This window comes from Tinamus guttatus, unplaced genomic scaffold (genome assembly GCF_059628265.1).
Source record: "Tinamus guttatus ecotype Peru unplaced genomic scaffold, ASM5962826v1 Tinamus_guttatus_pri_ptg000252l, whole genome shotgun sequence".
Lineage (NCBI taxonomy): Eukaryota > Metazoa > Chordata > Aves > Tinamiformes > Tinamidae > Tinamus > Tinamus guttatus.
Genome location: NW_028288786.1, coordinates 173,566 through 201,379, shown reverse-complemented (window position 1 = coordinate 201,379; position 27,814 = coordinate 173,566). Strand labels below are relative to the sequence as shown.

Below are 27,814 nucleotides of genomic sequence, written 5' to 3'. Positions count from 1 at the left end.
GCAATCATCTTGTAGCAAGTATGCCTATATGTCTATATTAATGTAGAAGTTTTAATTATTTCCAGTGTTGACAAATTGTGGCACTGCTTGTACAGGAACATAAAATCAAGACAACTTACAAGAAAACTGCCAAGCAATCCTAAAAAATCTATCAAGAAGCAACCAATGTTTTCCAATACTGAAGGCTGAGAGTTCCAAACAACTTACTGCAGGAAGTCCTGAAAAAGCAGATGACCACAGTTTGACACACGAGAAAGAAAGTAACCTTCTGACACAGACATATTTAGCTATCACTTACTTCTAACAGGCATAAAAACTGGAAATGGAACTCAACAAGATGTAAGACTATATGGGCTTGAATACATAGCAATTCTATAAATTTGGATAATTTCTAATTTTAGAAATTTCCAATTTTATACATTTTCATTTTTGGAAATTTCTTGGAAATTTACAGATAAAAATATAAATATCAGCTGCAGTTTCAACACATTTGTTTTATGAAACAGAACAAAGATACAGAGATATAAATGCACCCTAGGCAGTGCAAACAGACAGGAAAATAGATACTCTTCCAGAATCACCAAAATTATTACAACTTGTAATTAGCATTATTGTCAGGTATCTACTGATGAAACTATTTATGAAACAATAATATTTATTTTGTGGTCATAGCATTTAATTATCTCTTTCCCATGATTTTATGCTTATAGGCATAGCACTAGATCTCCTGTTGGCCACTCTCTCTGTCTATGCCAGTTGATCACTACTGCCAGCTACCACATCATTTAACCAATATACAGTTCATCAAATCTAAATCTGAGTTACAGGTAAAGGAATTGTTAGCTACCTCCTTTTAGGCAAAAAAACAACAAAAAAGCCAAAAAAAACCCAGCTAAAACTGTGTAAGAACTAACAGAGAATTGTGGGAAATTTCTTGAGAAGAGGGAAACTCGAGAAAAACTAAGGCCTAACAGAAGTTACAGCATTACAGAGGTTTGCTTGGGGTGAGACACAGTTGCCACTTCCAGGATGGTTCGTATGTACAGAATCTACTCCTCCACGGTTCCCTTGGTAACACAATCTGCCCTCCTAGCACACGCTAATAGGAGTAAATGAAGAGCGGAGCAGAATGGAGACACCAGGGCCAAACTGTTGTACTCCCTGCAGAGGTGGCAACCTGATGGTGCCGTGCAGCTGATAAGCCACATAGTATGATAAGATGTCTGGTGCTGGGCCAACAATGGTGGCAGATCAGTCCCTTCCCATGGACTTTGCTTGAACTTTTACTCATTATAATGTCAAAACACGCATCCATCCGAAAAGTTAACCGCCTCCAAGGTATGACCACTCCTCACTGAGCATGCGCTCTAGATTTTCAATTGACTATACCTTTAAATGAAAGCGAAGGACTTTTACACCAATCAATAACAATATTAAGTACGACTAGAGTCACTCAAGCTCCATCTAAATGTAAAAAAAAGTATAAAAGGTGAACTAAGGATGGGAGAAGTGGGGGAAGATTCCATCATAACTTCTGGATCAGTCAACGGGCTGAACCCCTTTCCTCCCCTCAGATCGGGATGCCACCTGAGGAGACTCCTCGAGGTTGAGAGCCCTCTCCCATCTTCCGGAGTGAGTGATAATTGCGCATTTGTACATCAGAGCTAGCTAAAAACACCACACTATCATAGAGAATTTCCTGTATGGACATCCGAAATCTGCTTTGTAAATGTTGCATTTGAATAAATCATGCTATTTGTGAACTCGACGACTTGTTTTGAATGCAGTTGGACCTATAGTCAACAGACTGTTTGTGAATCCGTTGATGCTAGAGCCAGGCCTATAGCTACCACGGTATTTGGCATCCTTATTAAGAGACGAGTCCAGCTGCCCCCTGTCCCTTCAACCTCTGAAGATTGGCTGGAACGCAAGGGGATTCATCTCTTACCACATTTGTCCCCACTTCAAGCTGCAACACCCCACCAGGAAGATAGGGAAGTGGGAAATCCTGTGGAGGCAGGATGCTCTTATGTCACTAAAGACTGCCACAATGCCAAACTGGACACTTTTCCTTCTCTCTGGGATACCTAATGTACTCCACTTAGTCGTGCTAATTCCTGTTTACTAGTTGATCAGACAATTCCTATAACACATACACCAGTTGATGATGGATGTTGTTATCACAAAGATCTTGCGCTGGTGAATAAAAGCAACTAATCCATTGGTCGCTGCTCCTATGGATTATTTTACTGTCTCCTTTAATGACAGATAGCATGACATGATTCCTGGACAAAGATTCTTTTTCCCCTGCAAGACAGGCGAACTCAGTCTGTTGCCAGGAGGATCAGTGCTGTATAGACTGCCCCATGGTCAAAAAAAAACAAAATTTGACTGCTGACACCAACCTCTTAGCCATGTGTTGAGCAAGTGGCTTTTCCTGTTCCTAACAGCATCCTCTGACACTGAGGGGATAGCGGAGAACACCACATGCACTCCTGCTCCCTAAACTGATCTCACCAATGCCTTGAAGTCTCTTTTGATGGACTTCAGGCTTCTCTCAGCAACTTAATCGCTGCCAACCTGGAAGAGTAATAGCAGGTAATACTCAGAGGGCCGTACAAGACCTGGGAGACTTTTTTGTGATGTCCCTTACCCGGGTCCCAGGGAGGCAACAGAAGTTAGTTCAAAATTACCATCAACAATCTTAAGCGAAACTGAAATGCAAGCCATTTTTTTCATTAACATATATAATTTCTGATCTAGCTTTTCACTTTGGTTATATCTCTGTATCATGCTCTGCTACTTTATTTCTTTTTCTCAGTTAATCACTGCTATGCCGACTTGAATTTTCTTTATCAATGTGATCCTTTCTTTAGGAAGCATGTGACTTGTTATGTTCCGTAAACACAAAAATTAAAGGTTCTACCCATAACAGATGAATATCTTTGCCAATGACTTTATCCAGAGGCCTCAATTCCATTTACATTTGGGACAACGGGGTGGGGGGGAGTTAATGATCGAATCACCTCCCTACATGAAGTGCTAAGTTTCCAAAGCATTTTTAACACCTGAACAAAGTAAGACTGAATCGAAATCTGAATCTGAAATGAAAAGCAGGTTTAGCCACTGCTGAAATACCAAAATCCACATCAAAGCAATTTTAAAGACACAGTAAGCACCATAGAGTATACAGGCATTTGGAAAAAATAAACGAACAAAAAAAAACAGGGCAGGAAAATCACAAACATTAAACAGGACACGGGGACACAAAACTTATCACAGGGGGATTCACATTTTATGGAGCTGTTTCTAATCTTTTTTTCCAGAGAAAAAACAAACAAACGGCCATACAGATTTATGAATTGCGTATTTCCACAGCTGCACACTTACAGAACACAATTCTAACCTAAAGCATTCAATTTTTAATTTTTAAAAATAACATCAGAATTAAACTACTTAAACACCTCCAAGCATAAGGATCTGTAACACAAAACACATGCTGAGAAAGCTGAGAAATGAGTGTAAGTCAGCAAGCCCACCAATATTTTTTCTTCAAACACAGCATTCAATACCAGATCAAAGCACTAATAATTATTATTTTAGATAATCTCATCCAACTTTCTATTATAGAACTGAAAACTAGTAAAATCAGAGTCACTGCTTTTCTGATCTTAATTAAGTTAATGTTTTGTCTTGCTTTACTCTGTCAACTTCAGAGTTGACATCCTTATTTCTTCTGGATGATTTGGTCAAGCTTATGGTGTGCTGGCCAAGTTTTAACTCTCAAAAGTGCACAAAAAAGTGTGATGGCTTGAACCTAGTGCAAAGTTATTGAGGGCATGCAAGCATGGCAGCAAGCCAGAGGACATACAGCCCAGCAAAATAGGATTAGAATTAATAAGTTTCTTGCAAATGCAAAGCCAGGCAAGAAAAGATATTTTTGGATAGCTTTGGCATGGGAAACGGTGAAAGACTTTCACTAATTCCTTCTGTAATTGTATTAGTCTGTTCCTACAGCGTTTCCTAGCCTCTGAAAACCCTGAACAAAAATGATAATGTGTTAGAAGATCAGGATTTATATTTAATGGCAGAGATGTCTGGATAAGCTGATTACCGAGTATGCCTGTCTCAGGACAACGCTGTAAGTCTCCATTTTCATAAAGTTACTCACATGGCCAAATATGATAATCTAATATAATCTAATTGAGTAAAGGCAAGTCAAAGATTTCATCAGTGAACTTGTACTAAAGCCAGTATTCAAGAATGAATTATAAACATTATTTACTAAGTATTCATGAATGAAATGGTTTGTAATACAGCTTGCAGTGTAATTTAGAAGACAAAACTAGTGATATATAAAACCAATATGCTGGTGCATATCAAGCAATACTACAGGCTACCAAAACCACATTTTCCAGCTGCTGAGAGAATCAACAGAGCAACAGAACTGCCCAAAGGTGATAACATCCCCAAAATTTGAAACTGCAGCTGTTGGGGAATAACATGAACCCCAAATTCCAAAAACAAATGAAGAATAACTGATAAACTGAACAATGAACGATGTATTCTTATAAAGAGGAAATTATTTATTAGAAAGAGAAACCTATCAATTGCTATTAATATTACCAAAGATAATCCAAATTTGAATTGTTAAAACTGAAGCACTCCCCAATAATGTAGCTTCTTTAAGTACAAGCATCATAGTATTCACAATATAACCCTATTTTACAGAAAGTATTCAGGAAATAAATGAAGATAATGTAGAGATACCTTGTAGCAAATTTTGTCATTTTGAATAGCTACAGAAAAACTTAGAAGAGATTTGAATAGCTCAGTCCACTCTTAAACTGGTAGAAGCAAAGATCTACAAAGATTTCCAAACAGGTGAATTTTGAGATCAGTCATTAGAATGGAAATAAAAACAAAGAGAAAACTAATACCTTTTACACAACAGAAACCCTACATATTAACATATGATGTGAAAAAAAAGGAAAAAAAATTACCTCGAACAAGTTCCATAACAATATAAATAGGTTGCCGTTGTGTGCAAACTCCTATAAGCTTCACAATATTAGGATGATCATATTGTTTGAGTATTCTGCAAAGCATACATTAGGTTTATTATATTAATAAACTTAATTGTAGAAACCAATTAAGTATCATGTGAAAAAAAATTAAACCCTTAATGTTATTTTAATGGAACATGCCATTAATGCTATTGTTAAAAGACAAAACAAAAACAATGTAAGAGATGAATCATTACCATTCTGTTTGAAACTGAGAGGCATGTCAATTCACTTATAAATCAAGATTGAACACCACATTATTTTGATTGTAAAGCTACCATTTGTCTACACAAAAAAAGAACTGAAAAACTGCTTGACAGGTTTGGCATTTCTCAAGAACTGTTGCAATTAAATAGCATTTCAGTGGCGAACCAACAGCAGAGTTATGTCAAAAAAAGCATGTGCTGTTCATTCAAATCACACTCCTTCATATTTTAATGCACAAAATTACTTAGCACAATAAAGTTTTAAAACAATACAGAAGCAGCAATTTTAATTTGGAAGAGCTAAACAAAAACATTTACATCTTCTTACTCAATGCTTAACAAGAACACATTTGCAGCCTAAACCAGCATGCAATGATTTATAAGTGTAATGAAAGACTAAGAAGAATTCTAGAGAGACATTATAACGTCTTTTTTTTTCCAATTATTTGATAACTTAAACCACTGCTTCTTTTTTTCTTTTCCCTTTGAGCAAGAGTAAAATAGTAGCCTGCTTGGTGAGAAATAATCCATTTATTTTTTTTCCCAGTATTACAGTGTTTCTTCAGTGGTAAGCTGCAGTAGCCAACTGACTTATGAGCCATTCAAAAGTATTCAAAAGCTATAATGGCTGATATCAGTTCTTTATATAGTGTCTTATACTTTTCCATATTGATCATACTATTCTTTGGTAAAAATGAAAATATTTTATGTTCCATTAGAAGAAGAGAGCAAGATAATTTAAATAATTTATCTTGTATTTATGCAAGATAATATATTTATTTGCATACCCATATAATCAGCCTATATTCAAAATACTTAACATATTGTGGTATGATTGTCATTCAAAAAACAAGGTATGCAATCATATGCTGTCTGAAACAGCAAAGAATCACTCTTCTGAAATGGATTCTTCCAAAAGGAAAATTATCGAATGGGATGTATATTATAACCTGACCAGATCTGAAGAACTGTTAGTCAAGCATGTGAGAAGGTAGAATTTATGACTGATATAATCACATTTAAAGTAACGACTCCTTATCTCAATTCTTATGGCGCTTTTCAGACAAAGTTCTAAATGGAGACAATTACAGTAAGAAAAATATGTTTTTATAAGTGCAACCTGCTTTGCTGAAGAGGTGGTTTAAGGAAGTGCAGATTATGCGGCATTCACATGTTAAAAATATGTATTTTTAGCTACTGGCTAAACAGCTGTAGTATGTATTGAGAGAGAGAGAAAAAAAGGAAACGTTTAAGAATTGCTTATTTGAATCTTTGTAAAGGTCAGTTTTTATAAGTTCATTCAAAAACAAGCCTTGAAGAAACAACTCAAAATAAATATATATTTAATTTAATTTAGGGGACTTACCTGGCTTCTGACAGAAATTTTATTTTCAGTTCCTGAGGAAGATCTTCTTTACAAGTTTTTACGGCAACAGGAATCTTATCCTTTAATGTTCCTTTATATACCTCACCAAAATTGCCCTGAAATCAGGAGAAAAAAATAATTCTAATTAAACAAAGCCTTCACAAATAGTCAGAAAAATATTGCAGACATCTCATGTTTGAAAGCATTTTACAATGCTTTTAGGAAGTCACATGAAGTCTTCTTCCAGTGTCTTGGCTCTTAGATCTTAGTTCACATAGACATCATATATCTGTTATATGAATATTACATATGAACTCTAATTTGACCTTGTTGGAAAGAGAGAGAAAAAAAATCCATAAATTGTGCAGTTGTAATTTTTTTTTGTAAAACATCTTAGTAAATTCTAAAGTCAATTGATACTGAAAATAGCATTTTCTTTCTTTCTTATTGTTTCTCCCTCCCTCTTTCATTTCAAGCTGTTGTATTTCTCAGCTTCTGTCTGTAAGATACAAAAACATGTTCTGTGAAACCAGGACAGAACATTTTAAAATCACATAAACAGTCACACATAAAAGGAAGGAAAAAAAGGAAAGTAAGAAAAAAAAAATCAATATTCAACCTTAAATCTGATTGCAAATTAAAGGCACTGAAAAAAGTGTTTTTTTTTCCCCAAAATGGTTAAGCATCCCAATACATTTCTTTAAGCTAACCTGCTCAACACTGTTCTATAAAGACAAGTAAGCACATTTCGACATTAGTTTAGAAAGCATTTCCCTTTTATAACCACATTTTAAAGATTTTTTTCACCAGTGTAAGTTATAATTTTTTTCATAGGAGGTGTTTGAAATAATTAGCAGAATAGTTTTATTTGCTACTTAAGTAAGAACAGAAAAGGAATTAAGAGAGATAGTGAAGGAAAAAGCATATTATGAAATATATAACAAAACACTAGGGTCAAACAAAAACTCACAAGAAAACAACCAAAAATTGAAGATCTCATTCTTTTAGTTAGGAAGTTTTGCATTTCCCCAAGAATTCTAGCAATTCCATTTTAAGGGTATATCAGGTATATTTCCATAAGTTCCTCTCCCATGTGGTAGTATTTGGAGCTGCACATGAGTTCAACAAATAGCAAAAAAACTCCTGAAAATGTCTTCCTTTCTTTCCTTAGTGATGGAAATTTCTTTATATCATGCACTCGAATACTGTAGTGCCAAAGGATGAGACAGCAATACAGCTGGCAAATACAACATATACTCTACAGTAGTCATCCCAAATCATTTCTAAAATAGCAGTTTATTATTATTATTATGCAGTTCATTATTTTTTAAAAAATTCTTAACTAGATTTGCTTTTATAATTGCTTCTAAGCAGCCATTTGTCTTTATTGAGGGCAAAAAATGTTTTGCACCAAAAACATGAACACATTCATAAAATCATTTTAAATACTTTTACTCATCAAGCTTAATTCATATGTCTTTTTTTGGAAGACAAGCCTTTTTGATGTCTGAATCTTTATTTTCTTATGCTGGAATCATCTTTATTTTTCTCCTCTTGAGAAGTTTCTGTTACAAATGTGAAACTGGCACTGTGTCTGTATAGCATTTTATGCAGCTGTAGCTCTGTCTAAATATATAAAATACTTCTTGTTATCTTAAACTTGCCAACTTAAACAAAGCTTTTATCCCAGGAAGCAGATTTTCAGACAATATTTAATTTTAAATGGTGCATTTGCCCTAACTTTGTTGGTAGGTGCAAAGCTACTGAAAGTAGCTTTAGTAGTAAAGTACCTTTAGTAGTAGGGTAACAAGGTAACAATTACCTGAGTAGAAGTATTATAAAGACTTATAGCTACTAGGCAGATTTTGTGATATGAAGTTATGGAAGAATTGTTTGAAAAGGGGAAAATCATAGAAAAACTAGGGTCTAATAGAAGTCATGGCATTACAGAAGCTTGCTTGGGGTGATACACAGTTGCCACTTCCAGGATGGTTGGTACGCACGGACTCTGCTCCTCCACGGTTCCCTAGACAGCACAATCTGCCCTCCTCGCAGCTGCAAAGAGGAGTAATGGAGGATGGAGCAGAGTGAACACACCACGGCCAAACTCTGTTGCACTCCCTGCGCGGGGCTGCTGATAAGCCGCACAGTGGCTGTCCAATGGGAGATATACGATAACATGTCTGGTGCTGAGGCAGCAAGGGTGGCAAATCACTCCTTTCAGATGAACTTTGCTTAAACTTTGCTCATTATAAGCTCATTATAATGCCAAAACACACCTCTATCCCAAAGTTACCCACCTCCGAGGTATGACCACTCCTCACTGAGCATGCGCTCTAGATTTTCGTTCGACTATACCCTTAAATGAAAGCAAGAGACTTTTTCACCAATCAATAACAATATTAAGTAGGACTAGAGTCACTCAAGCTCCACCTAAATGTAAAAAAAATATATATAAAAGGTGAACTAAGGAGGAAAGAAGGAGGAGGGAAGATTCCATCATAACTTCTGGATCAGTCGATGGGCTGAAACCCCTTCTCCTCTTGAGTTGGGACGCCGCCTGAGGAGACTCCTCGAAGTTGAGAGCCCTCTCCCATCCTCTGGGGTGAGTGATGATTGCACATTTGTACATCAGAGCAAGCTAAAAACCCCACGCTCTAGTAGAGAATTTTCTGTACTGACATCTGAAACCTGCTTTGTAAATGTTGCATTTGAATAAATCATGCTATTTGTGAACTCGACGACTTGTTTGGTAGGTGATCGGCTCTACAGTCAACAGACTGTTCATGAATCTGGCACTGCCAGAGTCAGGTCTATAGCTACCACAATATTTGTCATCTCCCCCCCACTTCAAACTGCAACAGAAGTAAAGCACATAAGAATTAATTTAATACATGTAACTATTGTGAAGTTACCTATCATTCAGTAAGTCATACAAAAGCAATGAGCATTTGTTTTTGCAAGTGTTCGTTAAAACATCCTATTACATTACATTTCTTTTAATTTAAAACTTCCTATTTTGCAAAAATTGTTTTCTTTTGTAAGATTCAACAAAGTAAAATATTTGCCTATTGCTTTAAAGCAACACAGCTAGCTTTCAGGTCAGGTCTTAGGTCTTCCAAATGAGAAAAATATGCACACTATAGCAGCTTTCAGCAGTAAAACAAACATATCATTTGCCTGTAAATGTGATTTGCATTTACTTAAAGCATAACGCTATGATTGTATTGAAGTAAAAGAACTGGCATAGAAATTGCATACCAGAGTAATTTAAAAGATAAGGAGAAAGAAAATGTATAGACTTCATGACTAATATATACTTAATTACATGTTATTTTGCTCACTTGATTACTTACTTTGCCTAGTAATTCCCCCAGTGTGACATCTTCATGACTGAGAATCCATTTCTTATCCTATGGAAAGAAAAGGAAATAAAAATTTTGAGTTTGTGACAGTATCTACATCCATTAAGATATATTCCAGCCAGTAGAAAAGTTAAACAATTGAAGAAGTGAAATGAAATTAACAATTACAGAGTTTGTAAAACAGACTTTAGAAATCTTACTACGCAATACCATATTGAAATACACTATATAGCAAATTTCTATCAGAAGGTTAAGCCTGCAACATGAGAATATGTATGTAGAAAGAACACAGTATGCACTTTTCACAAAAGCTCTCAAAAGCTCTTGCCAAAAGTACTTAAGTCAAAATCAGATACAAACACTTCCATTTTAGAATACAAAATAGCATATTGCTAGATCAAAAAAACATTTCTCTCCTAGGTGTACTGAAAAAGGAAACAACTTTTCTTAACATGAACTAGACATGTATTTGTATTTCTTAAATCTTTTGTGGTAGTTTAATATATTATAGGAAACTATTTAAAAAAGAAAACATAAAAAATGCCAATTATAGTATCCATTCAGTGCTGATGACCAACACTGCAAATATTCTCAAATAGCCTACAGACACATCAAAACCAATTATAAGCCTCTTGATACATAGACATATTTAATAAATACTTATGTTAAAATGCTATAGTTGCATATTACAAGTCTATATCGTACAATGAAACAACTATTTATTGTTTCTCACTTTTAATATTCTGTTAGCACCTTAAATGCTAACAACCTCACAAACACTACTACCACCAATCATGTTACTGGTAAGATCCTAATTATCTTTCAAGCTTTCTCTATTAATTAAAAAACAAATGTACTGCCAACTCAGTAAATCATTTCACCTTAAACTCACAGAAAACCAAACATGTTTGCTTTGCAGCATCCCTGATATTAGAATGGATGACTTGGCCCCATTTCTATTGAGAATGCATCAATTTCAGTGCTTAAACAAAAATAAATTACATCACAGAGCATTCATTTATAGGATTCAGAGTCCCAAAGTCTTTAGGACTTTTCCAGATTAAAACTGATACCAGAACTCTATGAGAAAAATGTATGGATGTCAATATAGTGGAATGGAATACATGTTGTGCTGTTGCAATGTGCGCTGAACCATCTGCTAGTAATCTTACCATGTATAACCGTCTATTCTATAGGATACAGTTTCGATCAATCACCAGAAGTTAAAAAAAAATGGAAATTTATTAGAATTATGATGATTTAAAGTTACCTTCTTCCTATACACTTTTACTTTCAATTAAGCTCTGAAATACATTATGGTCATCTTCTGTTGACTACACATTAAGGGAGTGAATAGTTATAACAGAATGTAGTTTATAACCAAGGTTTTTTTTTAAAAGCCCACATATTTTCATTCCGAGAGCTAAAAAAAAAAGAGAGACATAATGTCTTAATATGGCCATCTAAAACTGATATATCAATTGAAGTTTAAAAGTATGTACTATTAAACATTCTTGTACCAGCATCAAGGAAAAGTACAAGAGACTTCACTTTTAGCAAATATTGAGATAAGACTGAAACATTTTAACTTAAGGAATAACCATTTTCCAAAGTGTTCTTAATTTTTTGGATTGCATTGTCCCATTTGCTTTCAGGGTCAAAAACAACAGTGTGAGAATTATTGCCACCATTTTATTTATCTGATATAAAGATCTTAACATATTAGAACAAATTTTGCAACTGAAAAATTGGAAAAGGTCTGTTAAGGTATTACATTCATGAAAGTTCTTAGCATAGGTTATGATATATATCAAGTGATTCTTTTTTTTTTTTTTTACTGGTTTGCTTTAAGTGCATGTTCAGTACATTTAAGACTGCTGCACAAAGTCTGTTTCCTTTTGATTTAGACATTTGCATTTCTGCTTATGTATTTATCACTATTCCACTTAGATATTAAAACTAACAGCTATTTGCTGTACTGCTAAGGTCACACACAGTCTTTGTAATCCTGTAATTGGTGTCTGCTTTCCAAGTGAATCACAGCATGCACATGGGCTCTCATTGAAAATCACTACATACAATCACAACAACACATAATGCATATATACATTTTAGCATAGGTCAAAATTTTACTCACTGTTGCTTTACAGTGTGAAATTATCTTAAAAACAAAACAAAAGCATATGCTGCCCCATTATTCCCTCCCTGAAGCATAATGTACCAGGACAAATAAAACCAAAAGATTGTTGTGGATGCAGCTCTGAAGAGGGTTACCACTACATAAAAATGCATGCACATGTTTGAACCCTCTGATTTTTATTTTGGCACACCATAAAGCACATAAATTCAGGAATGACAAATTATACTAGCTTCTCAAGCTTCCAAGATCTCATACATTTAACGAGCCAACGCAAACACCTGATAGATATTGGTTAAGCATAAGAGAGAACTTGGTAACAATTGCTAGTATTGAGCAGGAAAAATACTTTATATCACACTGTCACACTCATATTAACCTAGAATTTTCTAAAGCCTTGGACATATGAGAAAAAAAAAGCTTAATATCCACTTCTATTTACTTAAAATCATTAAAACAGAGGCTAAAGATTTAGGGTAAATAAAGTTACTACTCATGATGTTGCTTGCTAATTTGATATTAGGCAATTTCATGACAGATGAACACAACAAATCATCTTACATAGCATTCAAGTGACAAAGATGGGTCTGGCTGCGGTTTTCTTTTTTTTTAACAAGATCTTTAGTGCCCTTGAATTTTTATATTACATGCTCTTAGAACATTATCAAGCCACAATCCCTTGTGAAAAGTCTGCAATTGACCATAATTATTAAGAACAATTTGGTATTATGTACACTAAAATAACACTTAAAAATGTATACTTGATAAACAGGAGCAGAAATTTAAAGACTCAGTCTTCAATAATGCAGAGTCTCAAACAACATTCAGAGCATGCCCTGCATTTTTCTTTACAAGCTCTTCCACATCCTGCCCATGTCAAACCAGCCTTCAAAATCCATACTTCTCACTCTTTGAACTCTCACATCACACACTTCCTACACAAAACTATGGTATTTACCTTCCAAGTTTTTCTTTATTCCATGCTTGCAGTGAGGTGCCACTGAGCACTCGGATAAGCATGCAGCAGAGTAGACACACCACATGATAGGTCAGTAAAATATTGCAGAGCAGTAGATACATGCAAACTGATGGGCTTAAGCTGGTTTCTTCAAATGAGCTGATAAATCATGCAAAGGACAAAGTTTGAGCTTTATACGAGTGGCTGCTTGGACTTCTTGCATTTATGTCTGTCTAATCCCGGTGGTACCCAAGTTTTTAGCTCTATCTAACCAGCTAAAATTCATGGTGACAACTGCTAAAATCACCATATAAACTCACTGTCGGTAAGCCTTTCCCCTATAAACCAGAAAAAGTTACTTTAAACTTCTGCAAAGAAATGTACCATATATTAATAAACTTCCCACATCTCTTAAAAATCATTGCAAACTATAGTAATACTGTATTCATTATAAGAAATTCATTTAAATATAAAAACATTCATTTCACTTCTTCCTCTATCTTTTACTATTTTTAAAAAATCAGAACTGTTGTAACCCTTTGCAATGATAAAGGTCTACGGGGAAGATCAAAATTTAAACAAGAAAATTAGAAAATAGCTATTAATTATTAGGTAATATTAGAGTGGTCTACATTACACATTTCAAAGCATCTTTCATAAAAATTCATAATGCCAGAAGAAAATATTGCCTTAAAACTTTGAAAAATGTACCTGACAATTAAATCAGATTGATTAAATCAAATTGACTGATTGATTAAATCAGGTCAGAAAACAATTAAATCAGATTTTAGTATGTGGAAGGAGTGTTTGTGGAAGAATTATTTGAAAGCAGGAACTGAGAGGAAAACTAGGGCCTAACACAGCTCTGGCATTACAGAGGCCTGCTTGGGGTGCTACACAGTTGCCACTTCCAGGATGGTTGGTACGCACGGACTCTGCTCCTCCACGGTTCCCTGGGCAACGCAATCTGCCCTCCTCGCAGCTGCAAAAGGGAGTAACGGAGGATGGAGCGGGGTGAAGGCTCCGCAGCCAAACTCTGTTGAACTCCCTGTGCTGGGCTGCTGATAAGCCGCACAGTGGCTGTCTAATGAGAGATATACGATAACAAGTCCGGTACTGAGCCAGCAAAGGTGGCAAATGATGAACTTTGCTTGAACTTTGCTCATTATAATGTGAAAACCCTACCTCCATCCCAAAAGTTACCCGCCTCCGAGGTACGACCACCCCTCACTGAGCATGCGCTCTAGATTTTCGGTTGACTGTACCTTTAAATGAAAGCGAGAAACTTTTTCACCAATCAATAACAATATTAACTATGACTCTAGTCACTCAAGCTCCACCTGAATGTAAAGAAAAGTATAAAAGGTGAACTAAGGATGAAAAGTCTGGAGGGGAAGAAACCATCGTAACTCCTGGGTCAGTCGACAGGCTGAGCCGCCTTCCCTCCCCTCGCGCTGGGACGCTGCCTGAAGAGACTAAGAAGTGAGAGGGAAGAATCCATCATAAATTCTGGATCAGTTGATGCGCTGATCCCCCCTTTCCTCCCCTTGCGTCAGGATGCCGCCTGAGGAGACTCGAGGCTGAGAGCCCTCTCCCATCTTCTGGGGTGAGTGATGATTGCACATTTGTACATCAGAGCTAGCTAAAAACCCCACACTCTAGTAGAGAATTTCCTGTACTGACATCCGAAACCTGCTTTGTAAATGTTGCATTTGAATAAATCATACTGTTTGTGAACTCGACTACTTGTTTGGGGGGAGGCGATCGGACCTACAGTTGACAGACTGTTCGTGAATCCGATACTGCCAGAGTCGAGCTTATAGTTGATTACACTATTTGGGAACTCGATTCGCTCCTAGGAAGGCGATCGGACCTACGGTCCACGGACTGTTCGCGAATCCGATACTGCCAGGGTCGAGCTTATAGTGGATCACACTATTTGGGAACTCGATTTGCTCCTAGGAAGGCGATCGGACCTACAGTCCACAGACTGTTTGTGAATCCGATACTTTTTTTTTGATATCTCCTTCCCCACCACCACCACCACCACTACCACTACGGCTTTCAAACTGCAACATTTTCAACACAAAATTGGCGTAGTCGGCAGGATGTCGATAAAGGAATTCCTACGGAGACAGAAATGTGGTCCCTCAGAAGGTGGGGAAGATTGGGCCAGAGATAATTGGTCAGATCCTGAAAAGGTTTTGCAAAGAATGGAGGAATGCCGTGCTAAGTTTAAGGACGGCAAAGGCAAGGGTGTTATTTGTGCTATTCTGGGCGGTTGCTTAATTCAGGCGCAGAAGGACTATAAAATATTTCAGAAATTGAAATTAGATTATCAAAGTAAGAATTCAGAAATTCAACATTTGCAGTATGAATTAGAGAAGGAAAAGAGACGTACCCAGTTACTGGAGCAGCAAATTGAAACAATGCTGATGCAGGCACCCCGACCCCCTAATATGCGGCAAATCAGAAAGTTAATTACTAACACTGAGCCTGAGGACTGGGACGGGGACATATGGGGAGATCCAGATAAAGAGATACAAGAAGAATCCTCAGAACTAGTGGCTGTTCAGCCGCTGATAAAGACCGAAACATCTGAAGGACCCCGAGGTCGGAATCCCCGCACCACAGTTCGGACTACTCCTTATTCAGGTTCAGAATTAGGAGAACTGCAGACTAAATTTTCAAGAAAGCCTGGGGAAACCAAAACTGAATACTTGTGGAGAGTTTCCCTTTCAGGTGGCGACAGAATATTGTTAGACAGAGAAGAATCTTTAGGCTTCTGGGGACCAGGAGTGTTTCTAGATGAGGGGTTCCCAGATGATAATCGATCTATTACTGCTCGAGTTGCTTACTGGGCAGGGGGAATAGACCCCAGAGAAAGAGGTGAGCCACTAATAATCAAAGTTAGGGGACTGTCTGGCTTATCAGAGGCAATGCAGAAAGCTGCTTGTATTCAGGCAATGTATGACCGAGGACGCTTTGATGTTCCGTTAATGGCTCCGGTAGACCCAGTCCACCTAAGGCCCCTTATTAAGGGTCTGCCTGACACAGCAAAGATATATATGCAAAATTTAAAGGAAAGGGTCATTCGGGCCCAACAGCATAATGATCAGAACCTTCACGCCCCCCCTGCACACGTTCCTACTTGGGCAGAGCTGTTACATGACATGGTGAGTTATGGACGAGAGATGGCATGGTCAGACCTTGAGCCTCTATCAGAACAATCAGGGAGAGGTAGGAAGGTATTTCACACAAGAAAATTGGAGGGTCGACCATACCCGAAACATGAACTGGAACCCTTTCAGGGTCTGCCAGCATCAGTAAATCAAATTAACAGCCCTCTGCGTAATGATTTATGGCGACAAGCATTAGCTTTAGGAGTGCCCCGCGCTATGTTGCAGGGGCAATCCACTAGGTGCATCAGAAAATTGGTTGAAATCCTGGAACGCAGAGCAACTGAATCTCCTCCTCCAAGCAGACAAGACAAGAACTCCCCCTCTCCCCCCGCCTCTGACAGAACAAACAATCCCTTTGCGCCTCTAAGTGAAGAGTTTAGGAGATCAAAAAACTAAGCAATGCGGATTGGGATTTGGGCCGCCCAACCCGCATGATACATATTTTTCAATGGTCTGAAAACAAAGAACCCTATATATCAATTCCTGTTGGTCCAAAAAAACTTAGTCTAGAATTTTTGATTGATACTGGAGCACAGATTAGTGTTCTGAACAAGTTGCAAGCAGAATCATTAGGAATTAAACCCTCTCAAAAATATATTGTAATTAGTGGAGTAACAGGTGCTAAAGAAAAATGCCCACTTGCTAGGACACAATTATGGTTGCCTGGGGAAAAGAGGATGACAGCTGTGGATGTGGTACTAAGTTCACACCCTGGGAACATTCTAGGATACGATGTGCTTAGAGGAAAGCGATGGTATCTGCCTAATGGTAGTGTTTGGAATTTTGGAGGAAAGGAGCAGGAAAGCATAACAGTAGGAGTGCTGGAAGTAACCCATGCCCTGCCCCCATCTCATGTGACCAATGTTCCCCAGTACCCTTTGCCTGCAGCTGCAAAGAAGGGAATAACTGAAGTAATTGTGGACTTAGAAAAGCGAGGCATAATTGGCCGAACACATTCTCCGTATAACTCCCCGGTGTGGCCTGTCAAGAAGCCGGATGGCAAGTGGAGAATGACAATTGATTACCGAAAACTTAATCATAACACCGGCCCACTAACAGCGGCAGTCCCTAGCATAGCTGAGATGATTGTCATGGCTATACGGTCAGCTGCACACCCCTGGATGGCCACCCTAGATATCAAAGATATGTTCTTTATTGTACCCTTAGATGATAAAGACAAGCCACAGTTTGCATTTACATGGGATGGTGTACAATACACCTTTAATCGATTGCCACAGGGATATAAACACTCACCCACTATTGCACATAATGCGCTCGCAAAGCTTCTAGCCACAGTAAAGAAACCCCCTGAAATATGCATTTATCAATATATAGATGATATACTAATAGGTGGAAACAACAAAGAATGTGTACGAGAAACTGCTCGGATATCTCCTTCCCCACCACCACCACCACCACTACCACTACGGCTTTCAAACTGCAACATTTTCAACACATAGTATTACACCAAATTTGACAACTTCCACTCATTGAGTATCATTCTGTTGCTATTGCCTTCAAACTAGTCCCTAAAGTTTATAAAAATACAAATATTTGGAAAAGAAACTGTGCAAATATATTTTCAGCTACAGAAGGTAGGAAATATTCTACTCTATATGTTGACAATGCTTCCACGTAAGTGTAGTGTATGAATCCTTTAGTTAAAAGATTCAGTAGAGATTACACTAGAAGAATGCAGACGGAACATCTATTACCTTTCAAAGTTCTAGAGAAGACTGTTTTTAAAGTAACTTACTATGGGCTACTAAAACATTCAAGTTGAATCTGGCTGACCTGACAATCATTCTTCCTGACAATTGTATGCAGACTGACTTTTTTTTCCCCTGAATGCAAAAGATGGGGATGGGGTGGGGAGCAGTTTTGAAGGAAAAACATCTGTATGGCAATCAATATTCTTAGTGATACTGCAGGCATTTTATAAAAAGCTCTAATAATTCTATCATTTCAAACAGATTTTGAAAGAAAGCATGAAGAATAACCCATGATAAAAAAATCTTTGTCCTACAATAATCTTTAGATAATTGTAAAATATAACGATAAATTATCTGAAATAAACTAGAAGATAAAAAGTTTTGAAAAATAGATTTTCATTTTTGTCATTAGCATTCTACAGAAAGATTTTTAGCAGTGTACAAAATTATCTATGGATATAATGCTCCACTTTATACATAATCCAAACTCAGTAGCTCAAGCCCAGACTCCAGTTCTATGGCATTACTGATGCATTTCTGTTTCCCACAATGGAGACAAGAAGCTGGCCACTATTTCCACATCTTCACCTTAGGTTCAGTGACTCACAACACATTCTGCTAAGAAAACAATCTTATTGCCAGTGACTGCAATTCCTACTTTAGCTCAAACAACGGCGGCCTGGACCGCGAAGGAAAATTTCATGAAATCTCAATGGGAATTCAACATATAATATCCTTGTACATCCCGTATCAAGGAAATTTGAGAGCTGGGACTCAAATTCAGAAGATCTTTTTTTTTTCAAATGAAGCAACTCAAAATACAGCGTAGACCATTCAGTCCATGAGCTTGTCACCGAAAACCGGGAATAAACCTCTTAACACCAATGGAGTATTAAGAAGCAGGCACTCACTTTATTGCAGCGCTGGATGCACGGGGGATAGCTCCACCTATCGTGCATGCCCTAAGGTGCATTTGCTAAAACTTTCTATATTATCTACATATGCATTAAATTCTTGGAATGATCATACATAGTCCTTCTATTTCCTGGAACTAATTACAATCTACCCCACCCTCGTGCGCGTGCGCCCTCTGTCCCTTTCGTGGTCTCTGGTGGTCTTTCGAGACCCCTGGTGGTCGTCTTTCCCTGTCCATTCGATGACCTCTGGTAACTCACTTCCATATGTGGCCTCATTTTGGCTCAGAAGGCCCTTTTTGGTCCTACTGCCCAGTTTCAGCCGCTTCCTTGAAGATAAGTTGGTCCTTATCTTCGTCTTCAACCGGTATTTGCTGTTTTGTCTGTATTCTCTCATGATGTCCCAGTAACACCTGCTGTTTTGTCCATACTCTCTCATAATATACTAGCAACAGTAGGGAAAATATGTCCTTGGTTGCATTCTCTTCTGGGGTTTCTCATAACAGTGCTTCCCCACTTTGAGACTTCCAAAGTAAGGTCTCTTTGGGAGTCTCACTTTTAGACTGCACTTAGACCGCATAGTTCCGGTAATACCTTCGGTTCCTCCTGCAACACTGTCGAGAACAGCACACCATAAGTGTTGGACAACACTGAACTATTACGCAAGTTATAATTATAAATAATTATTAAAATCGAAATAGTCTGTAGCAAAGATGACAACCATCCATTGAGAGAAATCTCTCCTATTTCCCCTAAAAGTTTATTTAACCATGTTGTTTCCATATCCTTTCTAAGGTTCTTGGGCCTGTCGAGCCACCTTTTGAATCTGATCTATTTGCTTATTAAGGTCCTCAGTGACATAAGGAATAATGAATGCAACAGTGATCTGAATTTAACTTCAGATACCCACAGACTCCATGTTCTTTAGCTAGTAAAAGGTCCAGGGTGAGGCGGTTCTGAAGATGTCATCCTTGTATTTGCCTGGATCTGCTTGTTAAGATGTGAAAAGCCTTTCTCCGTTGCTTTTGCTAATGTTTCTACTTGCCATGTAAGATTTTTGAGCAGAAGTCTGTTTTCCAAAGCCATAACCCCAGACATTAAAAGATTTTGTAGACCCCAGCCAATTTTAGCAGAAGTACTGGGTCCCTGCCAATCTTCTTCTTCATTCTCAAGGGCTCTTTTAATTTTTCCCCAATACTGGGGCTTAATAGGTGTTCTTTTCCAAGTTGGGCATAATGTAAGCAATCCCAAAGTTACTGGGATACTTACATTAGCATATGACAGTCATGTGCTCCATAGCCCATCTGCAAGGACCCGCACGCTGTACCCAGGTGTCGGAATGGTGAATTTATCGCATCCTTGTATTTCGTTCTTACAAACATATTGTACCTTAAAAGCCTGTCTAACAGCAAAAGGCAGGCTCGCATTCTTACACTGGGTTCGGGTGATATTACATGTGACCTCTCTAGTGCAATTCCATCCTGGCTTGGTATAATTATATCTATGTGTATCTCCCCATCTAAAACACCAATTAACTGGGGAGATATATCTCCAATTTCCTTGTAATCTCTTTGCCCAAGTTATGGGACCTTTCCTCAAAAAAATGCATTCTGGCAATTGTGACACACTATGAGCAGTATGGTTATGCGTTCCAACTTCCTGTTCTCCTGCATGTTCAGCCACCCATTCAAGGAAAGGAGCTATTATTGTCTATCCCTCCATCTAAATTAAGGGAAAGATTTCCCCATCCTGTGTGGCAACAGTATTCCAGCTCTGATTCCTCTGACCACCATATCTCAAATCCACTTCATGCTCCCTTAAAGTCTCTACTTCTTATGATTATTGTAGAATGATTCCCGCTGCTCACATCTTTCCATACTATTGTTGTGCAATTGGATTTAAATTTAGCAATCCCTTCAACCCAATTCTGTCTTCCCCCCATCCCCCATAATACAGTCAATGTTATTAAACCTAACAATATGGCAGTTCCCTTTTCTGGAGATCTCATAGCTTCCTTAGATGTTCAGTTTTTAATCCTTCGCAATATCATATGCAAGGGGTCCTCAGTACGTTCGCACTGGTATCCTGGGGCAGCTTTTATCCTTGTGTAATGAACCCACAGTTCAATACCCTCTGCCTTTACTGCAGTGTGGGCTATCAAGAGTACTTGGAAAGGTCCTTTCCACTTCTCCTTCAGCGGTTCTGAGCTCCAGGCTTTCACGTAGACGAAATCTCCTGGTTGATAAGGATGCATCGGAGTATCGAGAGTGAGGGGTCCTGTCAGGACGATGTGCCGCCGAAGAGTTGCCAAAGTCTCTCCTAAAGACATTAAGTACAACTGCAAGTCTGTAATACCCTTTACGTGCATTTCTCCAGGGAGTTCTGGTGCCTGATAAGGCTTCCCATATAGTAATTCATATGGACTAATTTTATTTCTTGCATTGGGTTGGATCCTGATTCTCAAGAGGGCTAATGGTAAAGCCTGTGGCCACTTCAATGAAGTTTCCTGACATATTTTACTAATGTGTAGTTTAAGAGTTTGATTCATCCTCTCCACCTTCCCACTTGACCGAGGTCTCCAAGGAGTATGTAGATCCTATTTAATCCTGAGAACCTTCCCAACTTGTTGCACTATATCAGCCACAAAATGAGGACCTCGGTCACAGTTCATCCCTATTGGAACACCAAACCTGGGTACGATTTCTTTCAATAACACCTTGATTACCTCTCGTGCTTTGTTGGTGCAACAGGGAAAGGCTTCTGGCCATCCTGAAAGGGTGTCAATTATCACCAAGAGATACCTGTAACCTCTTTGTCTTGGCAGCTCTGATCGATCTGCTGGTAGTCCCCAGGGGAATTACCCTGTTTCATAATTCCTGGGAGAGGCCTCTCTCTATTCATTGGGTTATTTCTGAGGCATAGGGGGCACTTTGCAGTAACAGATTTTACAATTCCTGTCATTCCCACTCTGACAACTGAATTTGCTAAACTAGAAATCATAGCCTCGCTTCCCCAATGAGTTTCCCTGTGTTTCCTTTCCACGATCTCGGTCATTATTGGCTGAGGGACAATAATTTGTTTCGTTGGGGTCACTAACCATCCTTCATTAGTCAACTTTGCATTTAGTGTAGCTGCTAATTTCTTAAAATTTCTTCTCAATAGTTAGGCCTTACCTCTGGGAGCTCAATCCTCTCATAATATACCAGCAACAGCAGCGAAAAGATGTCCTTGGGTGCATTCTCTTCTGGGATTTCTCATAACAAGCTGATCTAATACATGAATACAAGAATCCATTTATTTACTCTTCCACAAATAGTAAAAATCACTGTTGTATAGTGTGGGGAGAGACAGCTATTGTACCGTTGAAGGACCCAACAAAAAGTGGGACCTTGTAAAGGGTTAACTGAGCAGTGACTAGGAGTTAACCTCGCTATCTGCTTCTGCTGAAAACCACGAGGAAGATTAAGATAAGAATAGGCAAGAATTGTGAAAGGAACATTCCAAGCTTGCAAAACAAGAAGAGAATTGTGAGAGAGGAACCAACTGTGAATGCCATGAAGACACAATAGGCAGATAAGGAAGTTAAGACTGTCTATATAAACACGGGTCTCTTTCCAGAGCAGCACGGATCCCGGGCCAACTGTAAGAGGTCTGCCGCCAGCTGCCTAATAAAACCGTTGAGTGTGCGGGTGATTACTGGGATTACGGACTAACATTTTGGGGGCTCATCCAGGATCTCCGTAATCGCCAGGCCCTCCCTGGTTGGGAAGGGCCGCCCGACTTCACCTGGGGAACGCTTCCAGGGGGCGTGCTACCTGATGACGTTCCAGGTCCCCGGATTCTGCCTTCCCTTGGCGACCGGGTGGCACCTCGCAAGCTTCAGGGAACTCCAAGGTCCAGGGGGAGCTCTACCTGACGATGTTCCAGGTCCCTGGATCTTGAAAAAAACCTCAAGGTAAGGGATCGTAAGATTCAGGAGGTTAAAGGGTGCCCCGATTTTTCGTGTGGTGGACTGTGGGAGGTCTGACGAGACAATAACTCCCTGCCACCGGCACGCATTGGGACGCCACTGCGTTGCCTTGGGAATAGGTTCAGGTTTCGCGAGGTTCGTGTTATTGGGAATAATAGGTTTTCCATGACTTTTGTTCATTGTGTCGTGTCTGCTGTGTTGTATTTGTTGTGTTTTGTTTGCTTTATTTGTCCCTTGAAACCAGACAGAATGGGACAAACATCTTCCATTCCCCAAGGAACGCTTCATTGTTTCCTAACTACCCAAAATTTAGGAGATGGATTCTCCTAAATTATGGCTTTAATATAAAATCCGATAAATTGAAGATGTTTTTGTAGTATGGAATGGCCAACATTTGGAGTAGGATGGCCCCCTGAGGGGTCGTTTGATCCTGAGATAGTTCGAAAGGTGTTCTTCATCATTCTGGGGGAGCCGGGCCACCCTGATCAGGTTCAGTATATCGTCCCCTGGAACGATATCTTAAAAAAATCTCCTATGTGGTTGCAGCAATGCATGGCAAAATGTGGAAATGAGTGTAAAATACTGGCAACAAAATTAGGACAAAATAAGGCCCCCACTTCATCCATACTACCTGTACCTAAATTTCCTGTCCTCCAGGAGCCACCTGAAGATCCAATTTTACCACCCTATAGCCCCCAAGAACCACGAAGTCCCCCTGTGGTGCCGGATCAACATGGTGGTCCTATCCAGGACAACCCTTTATCCCCACCCCACACCAGAAGGGGTCAAACTTATGGCCCGGTGGCAACTGGTGCAGCCATCTCTCCTGACTCCACTAGCTCCTCAGTACCAGTTTTACTGCTAAGGCACTTCCCCTGGAGGAAGTGGGAGCGCATATATGTACGTGCCCTTCTCCACCACGGATTTGTATAATTGGAAACAACAAAACCCTCCTTTCTCACAAGGCCCTGGCAGCATGATATTCCTTCTTAAATTTGTGATGTATAGCTATCAGCCCATGTGGGATGATTGTCAACAACTCCTCCATGCACTATTCACAACAGAGGAAAGGGAAAGGATACTAAGAGGATCTAGAGAGTCAATATCTGGAATAGAAGATCTGACCAAACATGGTTGTAGGAATGTTCAAGATGAACGTGTGCCCCTCCAACGACCAGAGTGGGACTATCATACGGTAGACGGGCGCAGATTCACCAAACTATATCGCCAACACTTGCTGCAAGGGCTTCAAAGGGTGGTACGAAAGTCCACTGATTTATCAAAGGTAGCAGAAGTAAAACAGGGACCCTCTGAGTCCCCAACTGCATTCTCGGAACGCCTGTTAGAGGCATATCGAATTTATTCCCCTATCGATCCAGAGGACCCTGCAAACCAAAAAGCTATTAATCTGGCCTTTGTGTCACAATCAACCCCAGACATAAGGAAAATGATACAAAAACAAGATGGGTTTGCAGGAAAAACTAGAACCGAGCTAGTAGAAATTGCTCAGAAGGTATTTGATAGGCGGGATACACCTGAGGATGCCTTGGCAAAAAAAATCACCAAGGCAACAATAGAGACAGTGGCAGCTCTACAAGCCACTCCACCCTGTCATCATCTAGATAGGAAGTTTCCCCAAGGAAGGGAAAGAAGGGATAATATGGAGAATCCCCCCAGATGATCCATTCTTGACCGAGACCAGCGCGCGATTTGTAAAAAGAAAGGACATTGGAAAAATGAGTGTCCTTACCGAAACGCACCGCCAAACTCGTGAGAAATTCTATTTATGAAAGAAGAAAACAACTGACGGGGCCGGGGCTCTGACAGCCCCAAGAGCCCAGGGTAACTTTGAAGGTTCGGTGGCAACCCGTGCCGTTCCTTATTGACACCGGAGCATCACACTTAGTACTTAAAGAACCATTAGGCCCCCTGTCCCAAGAGACAACTAGAGTACAGGGTGCCACTGGACGGATTGAGACCTATAAATGGACCACATCCCGAACGGTGGATTTAGGAAAGCAAACCCTAACTCACATGTTTATAGGGAGGGACCTTCTCCATAAGCTGAAAGCCGCTCCACTGAAATGGGGTCCCCAAGAAGAAGAAGCGTTTCAACAAGTTAAGCAAGCTCTTATAGAAGCACCTGCCTTAGCCCTGCCTGACATATCCAAACCTTTTTGTCTGTACATACACAAAAGGGCAGGAGTGGCAAAAGGCGTAATTACTCAGACCCTGGATCCTTGGAAAAGACCAGTAGCTTATCTATCTAAGAAACTAGACCCTGTGGCAGCTGGGTGGCCACCCTGCCTGCGAGCAGTGGCCACCACAGTGGAACTTGTAAAGAAAGCAGATAAACTTAGGATGGGACAAGAACTTACTGTTATAGCCCCCCACACGGTCGAAACCCTCCTAAGAGAAGGCACTTTACAATGGATGGCAAACAACAGACTGGCAAAGTATCAAGCCCAGCTACTTGACTCTAGGATAAGATTCTCGAGGACCACTTTCCTGAACCCAGCAACTTTACTACCGGACGAACAGCTTGAGCCAGTTGAGCACGACTGCACGGAAATTCTCTATGAACTCCACAGCCTCCGACCAGACTTAACCAATGTACTGCTTACCTCTCCGGAGGAAACCCTATTCACCGATGGCAGCAGTTATGTGAAGGACGGAGTCTGGTATGCCAGGGCTGCGGTGGTAACTCAAGATGGTCAGGTAATATGGGCCCAGTCTTTGCCGTGTGGCAGCTCAGCACAAAAGGCTGAACTAATTGCCTTGACCCAGGCATTTCGATGGGCAAAGGGAAAGGAAGTGAACATCTACACTGAGAGCAGGTACACTTTCGCCACCATCCATGTTCATGGACAAATCTACAAGGAAAGGGGACTGTTAACCTCTGAAGGAAAAGGAATAAAGAATAAAGAAGAAATTTTAGCCCTGCTGGAAGCTGTATGGGCTCCCTGAATGGTGGCGATCATTCATTGGCCAGCACACCAGAAGGGAAATAGCCCCCAGGTACAAGGCAACACTCTGGCCAATAGAACAGCAAAACAGGTGGCCCAACAGCCAGTGGGGCCAATGCAAATATTGGCATTAATGCCTCAAACCCAGCTGCCTGAGATGTCCCCTAAATATACTGAAACTGAGAAAGATTATGTGAAGGAACAAAAAAGGAGAAGAAGGGGATGCAGGATGGTGGTATCTGCCCAGGGGAATACTATGCCTGCCCGAACAGATGGCCAAAACCTGGCTGCAGAACCTCCACTCCAGCATGCATCTCTCTCCTAAGAAGACATTTGAACTAGTAAGGCCTCATATCTGGATGCTGAATCTATGTCAGAAGCTGGAGAGGATCTCTACCCAATGTACTACCTGTGCCCAAGTGACCCCAAAGATATCCTCACCCAGTCAAGGGACTAAGGAGGTGGGGAATGCACCAGGGGTATACTGGGAGTTGGACTTTATGGAGATAAAACCCAGAAAGCAGGGGTATAAGTATCTCTTAGTATTTGTGGACACATATTCGGGATGGGTAGAGGCCTTCCCAACAAGAACAAAAACTGCCTCTATAACTGCGAAGAAACCCGTGCAAGAAATAATTCCTCGGTTTGGTTTACCTACTCATTTAGGGTCCGACAACGGCCCTGCATTCATAGCCTTGACTACTCAGTAGCAAAAGCATTGGAAATCACCTGGAAATTGAGGTGTATCTACCACCCCCTGAGCTCAGGAAAGGTAGAAAGAATGAACCGTACCTTAAAGGAAACACTTGCTAAATTGAATATTGAAACAGGGGCTAACTAGGTCGATTTACTCCCAATGGCGCTTTTACGAGCATGGTGCACCCCATACAAGATAGGGCTAACCCCTATGAAATACTCTATGGGAGACCCCCGCCTTTGCTCCCAAAAACCATGAGCATTACTAACAGCTCTCCAGTGTTCCTACCTTTGTTCCAGGCGTTACAAAAGGTACGAGAGCAGATACACCGAGGCTTACGAGATCACTACGAGAGCTGGAAGCCTATACAAGAGCCAGATCACCCATACCAACCGGGGGACTTGGTGTATGTCAAAAGGTTCTGGACGGCATCGCTGGAACCACGGTGGATGGGGCCGTACCAGGTGATACTACGTGCTCCAACAGCAGTAAAGGTCGCTGGAAAACCTGCGTGGATCCATCACTCCCACGTGAAAGCGGCTCCTCCACAAACTGATCAGGATACAGATAAGTGGACTGTTTCCAAGGGCCCTGACAATCCCCTAAAGGTCACTCTATGAAGGGAGTGAGTGGGCAGGTGTGGGTGATTTTAACGAGGATGGGTCCAGGCACGGTGTGTGCGACCCACGTTGCAGTCACTGTTCTCCTCTTCCTTGGAATAAGTGGGGGAAGGGCCTGGATTCCAGCCCCTCCCCGAGGAACTGACGGCAATGTCTGCGTAACCCTAGCCAACGCTATCAATCAAAACACCATATGTCTAGCCACCAGTGATCCTCGAAACCCCTTTTCTACTTGTCTAGTAGGAATTCCAGCAGAGAAAGATGACTGGTGGGGGGTATCTGTGTGGGCTGTATACAAGGGTTTCGATTGCTGTACTATATGCCAACAATGGGTTAATAAGACCAGAAATCCAAATAGGCCAGGTAATCATTACTCATGGGTTAACTGTAGTCAACAATCAACATGTGACGTCATGGACTTGGGATGCTCAGGAGCTGTGAGGCACGGAATGGTTCTAGAACTGAAATGGATCTGGTTGAATGGCACTGGTGACCTCTACCTGGAACCTCAGGAGATGGATCTCCTTGGTTCAATTCAGATGGACTGGTGCATCATGTTCAATTATACTGGTCAAAAGCCAAAACATAGGGACATGGGAACACAACCACTGCCTTATCAGGATGTATCCCCGATCGGCACATCTATAAAAACGTG

At 39.9% G+C, this 27,814-nt stretch overlaps 1 protein-coding gene across 1 annotated transcript in view; it reads right to left on the bottom strand.

The window, feature by feature from the left end:
* LOC104577507 (tyrosine-protein kinase Fer-like) overlaps positions 1–27,814 on the bottom strand; it is a 164,840-nt gene that overhangs the window by 18,821 nt on the left and 118,205 nt on the right. Inside the window, exons 13-15 of the mRNA XM_088526692.1 lie at positions 9,995–10,051; positions 6,639–6,754; positions 5,004–5,098 (exon numbers count right to left, since the gene is read on the bottom strand). Of these exons, the coding sequence (XP_088382818.1) occupies positions 5,004–5,098; positions 6,639–6,754; positions 9,995–10,051 (268 nt within the window). The remainder of the gene's footprint in view (positions 1–5,003; positions 5,099–6,638; positions 6,755–9,994; positions 10,052–27,814) is intronic.